Here is a 12,135-nt window from a genome sequence, read left to right on the forward strand (position 1 = left end):
ATGCTCTAGCCTTTCCTGAGAAACAGCAGCACGAGCATGTGCACACGTATACATGTTATCCCCAGGACTGCAAAGTAAACACAATGGACAGGCGGTTTGAGTCTAGCAAGCAGTTTAGATGGACAGTGGAGACCTGCGTTCCTCATTCCAGCTGAGGAGGAGAGATCCCAGAAGGAGAAGGGGGTGCTAAGGGAGAGCAAGACCCCACATCCTTCCAAACATCCCTTTTGGTCCAAGGTCTGCTGACCCTCCTACGTAGCTTCTTCTGCTTTCTGTTGGTGGTAGAGGAGCAAGAAGGTGAGAGGTCGGGGTAGTTGTGAATCCCAGGCTTCTGCCCTGGGCAGTTCCCCAACTTCTTTGAAAGACTGTCGCCTCTTGGCCCTGGCAGCTCAGCTGGGAAGGTCCAGGGGTCACGCTAAGGCAAGGCAGGCCGGCAGTGGCCAAGAGGGGTGGGACTGGGGGTCATTGCCTGGAGGGTGGGATCCTGTATTCTTCGAAAGATGGCTGGGAAATTCTTGCCTCCGTTGCGTAAGACTTTCTTTCCTTCCTCAGTTGAGGTGCCCAGATGTTCCACAATGGGGTCTTCACTCTGAGGAAAGGAAGAGTCCAATAAGTCCTTGCCCTTGGCCCTGAGACCCCCATCCGATCCTGCTGGCACTGAGCTGGGTTCAAAGAATACAGAACCGCACTGGGAAAGGCCTGCGTCCTCGCCACTTCCCTCAGGCCCCCTACTTACCAGCTCCTCCAAGGGCACACGCTCAAACAGGGGGTGCCTTTCGAAATGGGTGCACATCCAGTCATGCAGCTCCAGCACGTCAGTTATGGTATACACCAGCCCCTGCGTAGGCAAACGCACCCTAGACAGTGCGCTGCACGCAGTGGAGCAGGGGTCCCCAAGGCACCCCTGAAGCCTCTGCGCACACGCTCACCCTGCCCTCCCTCCCGCCCCGGCTCACCCCGACTCCAAGCACGTAGGCATACTCTGCCAGCAGCGTGGGACTGATGATTCGCCACTTGTGCTTCGTCCGCTTGAAATGTGGGTCAGGGAAGAGGAAGAACATCTTCGTCAGCTGTAGACAGATACACAGACGTGCATCGAGGCATCGATGGGGCTGAGAGCCCGGCTTCAACGCCCCACCTGCCCTCCAGCCCGCCCCAGGGCCCCTCCCCACCTGGCCCTTGCGGAAGAAGTTGGGAAGGTGTTTCATGGCATTGCTACGGAGACAAGCAATGTTCTGGAAGCCACCTCCAGGAGCGGCTCGAAGGGCCCGAATCCGGTCTTGTACGTAGTCTGAGACCTTCACCCGGATCTCCAGGCCCAGAATCAGTGTATCTGGGAACAACGGTGACAGTTCCACTGGACACAGAAATGGGAATGGAATCGTCAACCTCACATTTGCAGTAAGTGGAAAGGCGTTGACAGAGGAAAGGAAGCATCCTTTGGCAACGACCAAAATCAGGAAGGGCAAGTGTGGACAGAGATCCCTCTACGGTGGTCCTCTGCTGGAGGAGAGGGTTAAGGTTAGGGTCCGGCTGAGATCCCAAGACTGTCACCTGGACTGGAAGTGGGAGGGCCTGGGAACACATGTACGTGGCAAGTGCTTTGACGTTTTCAGTGTTTCCACACATTGCCTCAGTCCTCCTAATGCTCTGCGCTAAGTTGATAAAATGAGGATACGAGGTCGGAAATGCCCAAGGTCACAGGGCTGAGAGGTAGAACTGGAACTTGAACCAAGGTTTTCTGTCCCCGGGGTACCATGCTTTTCCTCTCTCTGTCATGCTGTTACCTCTATGGGAAGATCTAAAAATAGAGACATGCGGATCCCTGGGTGCGCCTGCCTTTGGCCCAGGGCGCGATCCTGGAGACCCGGCATCGAATCCCACGTTGGCTCCCGGTGCATGGAGCCTGCTTCTCCTTCTGCCTATGTCTCTGCCTCTCTCTCTCTCTGTGACTATCATAAATAAATAAATAATAAAAAAATTTAAAATAGAGACATGGCCTGACACATGCTGGGACCACACAGACAATACAAGAGGAACTTGAAAACACGAGAGTAGACCGCAGAAACAATGGGTTCTGGTGAAGAAGGGGGGAGGGGAAGGAAGGTGGTGGAATCCCTCAGAAGGACAGTTCAGGATCACTGGCTACAGTGACTAATCTCTGACGCTAGTGCTGACCAGCTCACTGACCCGGGACCTCGCAGGTGAAATGGCTCAAGTAGGGGCTGAGGCCAGGGGTGGGACCAGACAGGACAACCCACGTTCTAAGAGGCATTTGAGACAACACCCTCCCTTCTTCAGGACAAAGGCCACAGACCCAGAGTACAGGGAAGGCAGAGGCTCTCCGCACTGATGTCACAGCGCTGGTGTCTGGTCCGAAGGGGAAAGGCCAACTCCGGCCCGCACCAAACCTGCTGAGGTAGCAGGACCTAGACACTGCCTGTCCCTGCCCCTGAGAAAAGGCCAGAGTGTTACCTAACAGGCCACCATAGCCACAGCCTATGTCTGCAAACTCCACTTGAGCCTGGGCTCGCTTTTCTTTCTTATCCTTTGGGTCATCGTGGGTCTTGTTTTGAGTCAGTGGAGCGAAGAACTCTGGGTATAGCTCAGACCAGTCCATCTCCTCAGGCTTCACGGGGCTATTGGAGAGAAGACACGAGAGACACGAGAAGGTTGGTCAGGACATTGCAGAAGCTGTTCTACATGTGTGGGGGCGGATGTTTAAGGGTGGGAGGTATAAATGGGAAGAATGTTTCTCAAAAATCCTGTAACAGTGGGTCCTGTGGTCTCCAGGACACACAGTGGAAAGCACCCTTAACGCCCGTGTGAATCACAGGCCATCATGCGGCTCATGACGCTGGCCTGCCCATCTCCATGCCTAGGAGCGGATGGGGCAGCCCTCCTTCTGGGGTAACGAGCTCCCCTCCCCCACAGGCGGGGGCCTCGCCCTGCTTATGTGCTTGCTCTGTGGGGAGACGACGGACTGAGGCGCGGGCAGGATTTGTGTATGTTTGTCTCTTTAGTAAATCCGATCGCCGAGGCTGAAAGGCGGCCACGACGTCCCGCCGGCGTCGCTCCAGTCTCGGTTCCCGGCTCTTCCCGACCCGGGGCGGAACGCCACGCCCCCTCCCTCCCCTCCAACTGCGCCCTCCACCAAGGCTGACGTCACCCAGCCGGCCCGCCCCGGTCCGACCGACACCCTGCCCGCCGGCCCGGCACAACCGCCCTCCCAGGCCCCGCCCCGCCCCGCCCCTCCCCGCCCGGCTCACTCACTAGCGCAGCGTGTGGTCAGCCATGGGGTTGGAGTGCGCACGTTGCCGATAGTAGCGCTTCTGGGGCTGCGGGGCCTCGGCTCCTGCCCCGTCCCCCGCCGCGCCCCCCGTCTCCGCTCCCGCCATGATCCCCAGCCCCGGGTTCTCCTCCGAACCCACGTGGAGGCCGAGGCCCGAGGCGCACGATGATGACGCACCCCGGCACGTTGGGGGCGGACCCCGCCTCTTAAAGACCCAGGAGTGCGTTCGGCCTGCGGGGCGGGGGCGGGGGCGGGGCCGGGGCGGGAGGGCGCCTCCGCGGCGCGGGTCCCCAGTGGGCTGCCAAGGCCCGACCGGGCACCGTGCCGCTTCCGTCGGCGCGCTTCCGCGTGGTCTGCGCTGCTGTCCTAGTCGCAGGCACCTGTGCACCCCGCAGGTGAGGGGCCCCCGGGGCCCGCTTCCTATAGCCAGCCCCTCACTCGTCTCCCCCGTCCCCCGGGCCCGCCCCGCGCGGTCCGAGGGGGGCCGGGAGCGGGAGGGGCGGCTCCTCATCCCACCTCCAGGAAGCCGGACTCGGGGAGGCGGGGCCCGGAGCCGCGGGCCGGGGGTGCGGGCGCTGGCGGCGGGGCCGGGGCGCGCTCGGCCGGATGGCGGCCCCTGGTCCGGAGCGGGAGTCCGAGCCCGAGGCCGTGTTCCCGCAGGAAGTCGGGCTCTTCGCGGACTCTTACTCGGAAAAGAGCCGGTTCTGTTTCTGTGGGCACGTGCTGAGCATCACACAGAACTTCGGGGCCCGCCTGGGGGTGGCGGCGCGCGTGTGGGACGCGGTGAGGCGCGGGCGGAGCTGGTGGGGGGTCCCGGGCGGGGCGGGGGCGGGGGCCGGGCGGGGCGAGGCGGGGGCCGGGCGGGCGGAGCGGCCCCGGGCCCTCGCTGCGCCGTAGGGAGCCGGCCCCGCCACGGTGTCTCTCTCTCCCTTTTGACCCCCCGTAGGCTCTGAGCCTCTGCAACTATTTTGAAAGTCAAAATGTGGACTTCCGAGGCAAGAAAGTGATCGAGCTGGGAGCAGGGACGGGCATCGTGGGGATCCTGGCGGCGCTGCAGGGTGCGTGGGCAGCCCGGGCGGTGGCCACGTGTCGCTCCCGCGCTTCTTGGGAGCGGGGAGTGGTTCGGGACCAGACCAGTGGCTTGAACGAACCGTGTGCCTGCGAGTGCGTGCGCGTGCGCGAGCGCTTCCTCCGTGCCCTAGAAAACACCCGGGGGGTCCGATTTGGGGGCAGGCCTTAGTAAAAGGAGCTTTTTCTATCTTTTCGCGCTTTTTTTTTTTTTCCTGCCTTTTTGCTCTTTGTGGTTTCATGGACAATGCTGTCCCTTAAAACCGCCTTTGCTTTCAGCATGGTACTTTGTAAAAACGCATCTTTGGGGGCGTTCTGTAGGGGGAGCAATCTGCATGTACGAAATCTGAGGAGCGCTTTATAACTGTATTATGAAAAAAATTTTCGATTTTTATCGAATGCTTTTGAATGCTTGGGAGAAATAAGCTGGAGTTCTTGAGGTCTGGGGTGTGCTTTGTCGGGCTAATGGGGCTAGAAATTAAGCACCGAATACTTGGGAAAGGAAAAAGTAAGGACAATTTTGCTTCTTTGGTGGAGGATCCAGAATTACAAAGGAAACTCTTTCTCAATTTATAATCTAATGGGCAGGCAAAACCTCACACCCAAAACATTCATTTGAAACCCTTATGATGTCATCTCCTTAGTAATGCAAATGTCTTTGTTCCTGAGAACACAGCTAGGTCACATTCAGGGAAGTCTTCCCAGAGGCAGGCATTCATTTTTCTATTCATTCAATCAATATCTATTTGGCGTCTTCTATCATGCCGGGTATTGGGATACAACAGTGACTAAGACACATTTCCTGTTCCTAAGGAGCTTATGGTCTAGCGGGGGAAGGTGGGGGAAGATGTTACAGTACTGGAATTATGGTGTTGTATACACAGAGCCAGTGGACGTCCTCTGGCTGTGTCTCCCCTGACTCCCTGGGAATTCAAGAAGCAGCTCTGTCAGATGAGAAGGTGAACAAACACAGCAGGCTCATAAAGAACGAAGGAAGTGTTAAAAAGCAATTTTCCACAAAGGATGAGTGGAGGAGAGGTGTGCAGTTATGCTAAAACGGGAGAAAAGCGTGTAATGTGGTTGGGAACACCTACCTGCATTTGCTCAAAGACCTCCTTTGCCTCCCTATTCAGATGCCAAGTAAGAAATCTGGGTGTCATCTTGCCCCTTGCCCTCTCCCGGTCACATCCTGGCAGTCAGACTTGTGGGTCATATGTCTTTAACATTTCCCCACTTGTCTGCTCCTCTTCCTACCATCTCTGGTTCAGGCCACTGCTCGCTCTTTTCTTTCTTTCTTTTTTTCTTTCTTTTTTTTTTAACGATTTATTTATTCATTCCTGTTAGACATAGAGAGAGAGAGGCAGAGATACAGGCAGAGGGAGAAGCAGGCTCCATGTCGGGAGCCCGACGCGGGACTCCATCCTGGGACTCCAGGATCATGCCCTGGGCCAAAGGCAGGCGCCAAACCGCTGAGCCACCCAGGAATCCCCTCACTGCTCTTTCTTCCCTGAGTTTTCATAAGTGTCTTCTAGCTTTCCCATAGGAAGGTTAGCATGTGGAATCTAGATCTTGTGATCTTCCTGCGCCTGGGCTGTTTCTCCTTCAGGCTTTCCCATCTCAGTTAATCACACCACTGTCTATGCAGTGGGAAACCTAGATATCACCTTTGACGTGTCCCTTTTTCTCACTCCCATATCCATTAGTCAAGTCCTACTGATGATGTTTTCTCCTAAAAACCTCTTAAATCTCACTTTTTTTTTTTCCCATTGACACCGATGGCTCCCCAGTCCATACCACCGCTGTCACTCTCCGCCGACTACATCCAGGCAAAGTTGTCTTCTTGCTTTGACTTCTTGCCCCCACATTGACCTCTACCCACTCCTGTGCAGCAGAGTGATCTTTTCAAAGTGCAATTGTAATCACCTCTCCCTCCCATCATCCACTTGTGCTTTCCAGATCAAGCCAATACCTTTAGCGTGGCCTCCAAGGTCCTGCCTCCCTCTCTGGCCTCTTTCTGTGCCTCTGCCTCCCTTCCTGTACTCTTCATGCTCTCTGTCAGTGCTTCAAGTCTGGATGTTTCCATCCATGGAGTCTCCCCACAGACTGTATGTCTGGAATCCTTGGGCCACCTTGTTAATTCATACGCATCCTTCAGCGCTCAGCTCAAACATCACTTCCAGGGGAAGGCCACCTCCAGGCTAGCTTAGGCCCTCCTAGTATATAAACCACCGTGCTGACTGGTTTCATTTTGAATGTGACGAACCTTAGGTGGGTCCTTAAGTGCTGCCCAGCTAGTCTGTTACACCTTCCTTGTCCACATATTCCTCCACTCTCCTAAACATGTTTCTTACCTTCTTGCCCTTCAAACCTCTAAACACCTCCTCTCCTGTCTTCACCCTCAGCTGATGACTTTGTTCCCCATCTCTTCTGATTGCTTCTATTTTCTTATAGAAAATGCTCACACATTCCTATTGGAATGTTTACTCACCTCACTGTCTGTTTCAAGGGCTTTCTCTTCTGCTACCATGGATAAACACCATGATCCCACCTAAGGTCAAGCCCTCCACTTGTTACAAGACCCCAAACCTTCTCATCTACTTAAAGACATTGTTCCAGCAGACCCCCTCCCCATCCCCACTCCCCCCTGCATTATCACCTTTTCCTTTTCTCTGGAACATTCTATATAGGCACACACACATCTATATACATCTATAAATACACTATATTTTCTCTTAGAAAAAACTCTTGGCCCTACATTTTTTTTTTTAAGGATCTTTATTTATTTATTTATGAGAGACACAGAGAGGCAGAGACATAGGCAGAAGGAGAAGCAAGTTCCCAGGAAGGGAGCCCAATGTGGAACTCGATCCCAGACCCCGGGATCATGACTTGAACTGAAGGTAGATGCTCAACCACTGAGCCACCCAGGTGTCCTGGTCCTACATATTCTTTTAGTTACCACTGATTTCTCTGTTCTGCTTTACAACAAAACTCAAAAGAGTAATCCTCATCGTCTGGTAGTACCTGCCTTACTCTTCTTCCCTCAATCTTTTCCCCATTTCCATCCTCAGTTGCAGCAGTCAAAGTGGTGAGCTGCATTTCCAGCTCCATCTTGGTAAGTACAGGAGTCAGTTATGAGCCCACTCGACTTGACTTTGCAGCATTTGACTCTCCCTCCTCCTTGAAATGCTTCATTTCCAGGATACCACACTTTTGCTTTCTGCCTACCTCACTGGCATTCTTTCCAATCTCCTCTCTTGGTTCGTTTTGTTTCATTTTGACAACTGGAAGTTTGAGTGCCCCAGGGCCCCAGAGTGGTCCTTAGACCCCTTCCCTTTTCTGTCTACCCTCACTCCCAAGCAATCCCATCACCTTATGGCTTTAAATCCCCTTTCTATGCTCATGACCCCATAACTCTCCCATTTCCATCTCCAGATTTGTTGGTGGAACCACCTACCTACCCGATACCTTCATGTGGTTGTCTGATGGGCATGTCACACTTAGAAAGGAACTCATGATCTTCTTGTCCAGTCCTGTACCTCCTACAGCCTTCCTCCTCCGGAGTAAATAACAATTCGGTCTTCTAGTTGGGCCAAACCTCTTGGGAGACATTCTCAACATCTCCCTCTCTAGTACTTCATGTCCCGTCTGTCAGCAAATCCTGTTAACTGTACCTTCAAAATCATTTTGGATTTTGGCATTTCTTAGATGTGGCTACTGCCCTGGTTCAATTGAGCATCACCTCTCCCCTGGGTCACTGTAGCTGCCTCCTAACTGGGCTCTTTGCATCTGACCTCGCCACCATGCAGTCCTTTCTCGTCACAGCAGCCAGAATGATCCTTTTACTGATTTGTTTATTTTAAGATTCTAGTTATTCATGAGAGACACAGAGAGAAAGGCAGAGACATAGGCAGAGAGAGAAGCAGGCTCCCTGCAGGGAGCCTGATGTGGGACTTGATCCCAGGACTCGGGATCACGACCTGAGCCAAAGGCAAACACACAACCACTGAGCCACCCAGGTGCCTCTCCTTTGTTTATTTTAAAGATTTTTACTTATTTAGAGAGGAGGGGGAGGGAGAGAGCATCTCAAGCAGACTGCTCCAGCCACTGGTCTTCCTAACCTTTTTCAGACCTCCTGACACACTCCTGCCTCAAGGTCTTTGCACTCGTTGGTCTCTTAGCCTGTACCTCGTTGGTACATTTAGCCTGAGTGGTCCACATGGTTTGCTGCATCATTTCCTTCAGGTCTTTGCCCAAACATAATCTGTTTAGTGAGGCTCTTCCTAACCACTCAATGTAAAATTACATTCCCTGCCCCGTCCCTGAAGCAATTCTTATCCCCCTTCTCTGCTTAATGCTTCACCATAGCATTGGATGTACAGTGTATTTCCTTTTATTTGTTGCCCCCCCCCTTTTTTTTTAATTTTTTTTTTTTATTTATTTATGATAGCCACAGAGAGAGAGAGAGGGGCAGAGACACAGGCAGAGGGAGAAGCAGGCTCCATGCACCGGGGGCCCGACGTGGGACTCGATCCCGGGTCTCCAGGATCGCGCCCTGGGCCGAAGGCAGGCGCCAAACCGCTGCGCCACCCAGGGATCCCCCCTTTTTTTTTTTTATCACTAGACCATAATCCTTGTGAGTGGAGGGATTGTCTGATTGGTTCACTGCTATATTCTCAGCACCTGGCATATAGGCAGATAATAAATATGAATGAATTCTTGGTACCTTTTGTTTCTTTTTCTTTTTTCTTTTTTTTTTTTTACCTCCTGTTTCTGTAGTAGTCGTCCTGATTACGATGAGTTTTGCAGTGCCTAGTGTGCCTCTACTTCTCTGATAAAACTCATGGAAGGCTGAGGTTTTGTCTTGCTCACTACTGTACTGCCAGAACTTAGTAGGTGCTCAGTACATATATTTCTTGCATGAATGAAGCATTCCGAGGTGCTAATCTGATTATCTGCTTCCATCTATTAAAACCTACCACCCTCAGGATCAAGCCTGAGTCTCTTCAGCATGTCATTATTATTCTCGGGTCTTGACATTTTTCTCCTCCTTTCCACATCCTCTAAGAGTCAGTCTTCCTCGAATATGCCATGCTCTCGCCCCCGGGCCTTTGTACTTTCTGTTCTCTGCTTGGAAAGCTCCACCTAACTAACTCCTACTTGTCCTTTAAGGCTTGCTGAGGCCATGTCTTCTGGGAAGCTTTCCAGACCCACAAAGTTTGGTTTGGGTCGGTAGGGGCTGGGTGCACAGCTCATCTCCAGCTTGGTCCTGCCCCAGGCTTCTGCTGATACCTGATGGTTGTGTGTTGGGCAGAGAGGTTGCAGATTAGCCCAGAGAGAATGTTGATGCTGTTGAACTTAGAATAATGAAAACAACAGTGGGTGAGATGGTGGTTAGGGTAACTAAAAGCCACGGTGCGCACTTTGGGCTGTAAAAACACTGTTCTCTAGGCCCTGCGGTCTCTGGACCTTCTGGGTAGGAGCCGAGACCCCTTGGTTGGTCCCTCTGACTTGCATTTCTCCTCCTTCCTCTCTCTCAGGGGGGGATGTTACCATCACTGACCTGCCCCTGGCCCTAGAGCAGATCCAGGGCAACGTCCAGGCCAATGTGCCGGCTGGAGGCCGGGCCCAGGTCCGCGCCTTGTCCTGGGGGATTGACCAGCATGTCTTCCCTGGAGACTATGACCTGGTGCTGGGGGCTGATATCGTGTACCTGGAGCCCACCTTCCCACTGCTGCTGGGCACCCTCCAACATCTATGCGGGCCCCATGGCACCATCTATCTGGCCTCCAAGATGAGAGAGGAGCACGGGACAGAGAGCTTCTTTCAGCACCTCCTGCCCCAACATTTCCAACTGGAGCTGGCCCAGCGGGATGAGGATGAGAATGTCAACATCTATAGGGCCAGGCACAGGGAACCAAGACCTGCTTGACATCACCTTTCTGCTCCTCTGAACTCCTTGTCCTAGGAAAGGAACTGCTCTGTATCTCCAAAGCCACAAACACGAGGAAGAAGAGTATGGGTTTCCCTTGCCTTTCCCTTTCCTCCTTCCCTCTCTGTTCCCCCAGATACTCTTGGGCGGGTGCAGGAAAGTGCCTGCTTGTTGGGAATCTTAGAGCACTAGGATAGAGCACAAAGGAAGTTCCCAATTCCTGTTCTCAGAGGAGGAAGATAGGAAAGGTGTCCAGGATTTTTAGGGGTAGGGGTGGCAAATGGGAGGTAAGAACAGTGGCTGCAGAGAGACTGGCCCTGAACCCTTCCAGTCCTGCTGTTGTTTTTCTATATAGAATGGACTCTTTTTTTCCCTGCTAGATTCTCATGGAGTTTTTTTTAAAGGGAAGGAAGGTCATCTCTGCATCCAAAGAACTCAGGCTTTTGCTGGGGGGTTAGAGAGGAAGAAACCTCAGGCCACCCACTTCTTGCTTCTGGAGGCAGAATCTGGTGTGACCATGGCTCTAACTGGGGCAAGTCCTCCCTGCCCGGAAGCTGGGACAGGCAGCAGAGCTGTCCTTTGGGCTACAGCTTCTTTATCCTTTTTTGGAGCTGGAGCCATGATCACCAAGTACTAGGTTCTTCTCATCTTTGAGTTTTCTTTAGGTTTCCAGGCCCTGTTGGTCCTTCCTTACTAGTGTTTTGTCTTTCACCTCTTTTCTCTTCCCACTGTGGGGCTTGGGGCTCTCTTTACTCCTTGGGCCACATATCTCTTCCTCTGGACTCCTGGCCTCCATTCTCTCTCCTTTAAGCCATTTATCAAACTCTTTTGATCTTCCAAAATCAGCTCTGACCAGCTTCTGCTGCCTACTGCAAGAGTAAAGCTCCTTGGCTTGGTACTCAGTCTATCCCATGTGATCCCAAATGACCCTTCTATTTCATTTTCAACTGGTTTCCTACATGTATTGCAACCTCTGGACAAATTCCAAATGTCTACTCTTTGTTCCCTATTTCCACACCCAAATTGCCCTGTTTTCTTCATTCTTTTTGATGATTCCCTGCCTGGAAGAGCTCTTTCTACCTCTCAAAATCTTTATTACTCTTAGCCGCTTTCCTGAAGAAAGCTTTTACGGAGCCTCCTGTTTTGTTTTGTTTTTTTTTAAAGATTTTATTTATTTATTCATGATAGTCACAGAGAGAGAGAGAGAGAGGCAGAGACACAGGCAGAGGGAGAAGCAGGCTCCATGCACCGGGAGCCCGACGTGGGATTCGATCCCGGGTCTCCAGGATCGCGCCCTGGGCCAGAGGCAGGCGCCAAACCGCTGCGCCACCCAGGGATCCCTGAGCCTCCTGTTTGGATGTGATTTCTCTCTCCCTGGAGACCCTTTCACTGGTCATCTTAGGGCCTTACTCGGCTTGCATGGTACCGGTCTGTACCCTACTTCTCACCCCTAGACTACCGGGAAGGGCAGGGGTGTGGCTCACGCCTTCCTAGTGCTCTGAGGCCTACAGCGGGTCGACGTGCCACCCATACTTTGCTTGGTCAGCGACTAGCCCCGGGGTCTGGTGAAAGGCCCCCCCCCCCCCCCCCCCCCCCCCCGCCTGCCCCGCGGCCTTTGGCCACATTCCTGAACCCACCCGCCGGGGCCGCCGAGAGTCCCAAATGGATGACGACTGTGAAACAGGACTGGAAATAAAGGAACGTGAAGTGTGTCCGCGTGCCTCGGAGCGTTATTTCGCGACCCCCGTGCCCCGTGGCCTCCGTTATTCACCTGCGGGCGGGGCGGCGCGGGGGGCGGGGCGGGGCGGCGCGGGGGGCGGGGTGGGGCGGCGCGGCGGGGCGG

At 53.6% G+C, this 12,135-nt stretch overlaps 2 protein-coding genes across 8 annotated transcripts; one reads left to right on the forward strand and one right to left on the reverse strand.

The window, feature by feature from the left end:
• Positions 1-95: 95 nt before the first annotated feature.
• Positions 96-3,445, reverse strand: METTL1 (methyltransferase 1, tRNA methylguanosine). 5 transcript variants are annotated; one of them, XM_077913590.1, is made up of 7 exons: positions 3,274-3,445; positions 2,476-2,639; positions 1,173-1,357; positions 957-1,070; positions 737-838; positions 520-589; positions 96-272 (listed from the first exon to the last, which is right to left on the reverse strand). In XM_077913590.1, the coding sequence occupies exons 1-7, from the start codon at positions 3,396-3,398 to the stop codon at positions 187-189; spliced, it is 846 nt and encodes a 281-aa protein (XP_077769716.1). In that variant the 5' UTR covers positions 3,399-3,445; the 3' UTR covers positions 96-186. The 5 variants fall into 5 exon arrangements, with proteins under 5 accessions (XP_077769716.1, XP_077769718.1, XP_077769717.1 ...); XM_077913592.1 differs by having other exon boundaries at positions 96-278; positions 476-589; positions 3,274-3,444; XM_077913591.1 differs by having other exon boundaries at positions 96-589; positions 1,173-1,333; positions 3,274-3,444.
• On the forward strand, positions 3,287-11,981 carry EEF1AKMT3 (EEF1A lysine methyltransferase 3). 3 transcript variants are annotated; one of them, XM_077913597.1, is made up of 4 exons: positions 3,292-3,687; positions 3,953-4,075; positions 4,239-4,350; positions 9,901-11,980. In XM_077913597.1, the coding sequence occupies exons 1-4, from the start codon at positions 3,397-3,399 to the stop codon at positions 10,290-10,292; spliced, it is 918 nt and encodes a 305-aa protein (XP_077769723.1). In that variant the 5' UTR covers positions 3,292-3,396; the 3' UTR covers positions 10,293-11,980. The 3 variants fall into 3 exon arrangements, with proteins under 3 accessions (XP_077769724.1, XP_077769723.1, XP_077769725.1); XM_077913598.1 differs by lacking the exon at positions 3,953-4,075 and having other exon boundaries at positions 3,287-3,687; positions 9,901-11,981; XM_077913599.1 differs by lacking the exon at positions 3,292-3,687 and having other exon boundaries at positions 3,829-4,075; positions 9,901-11,976.
• The last annotated feature ends 154 nt before the right edge of the window (positions 11,982-12,135 follow it).

This window comes from Canis aureus, chromosome 11 (assembly GCF_053574225.1).
Source record: "Canis aureus isolate CA01 chromosome 11, VMU_Caureus_v.1.0, whole genome shotgun sequence".
NCBI classification, from domain to species: Eukaryota; Metazoa; Chordata; class Mammalia; order Carnivora; family Canidae; genus Canis; species Canis aureus.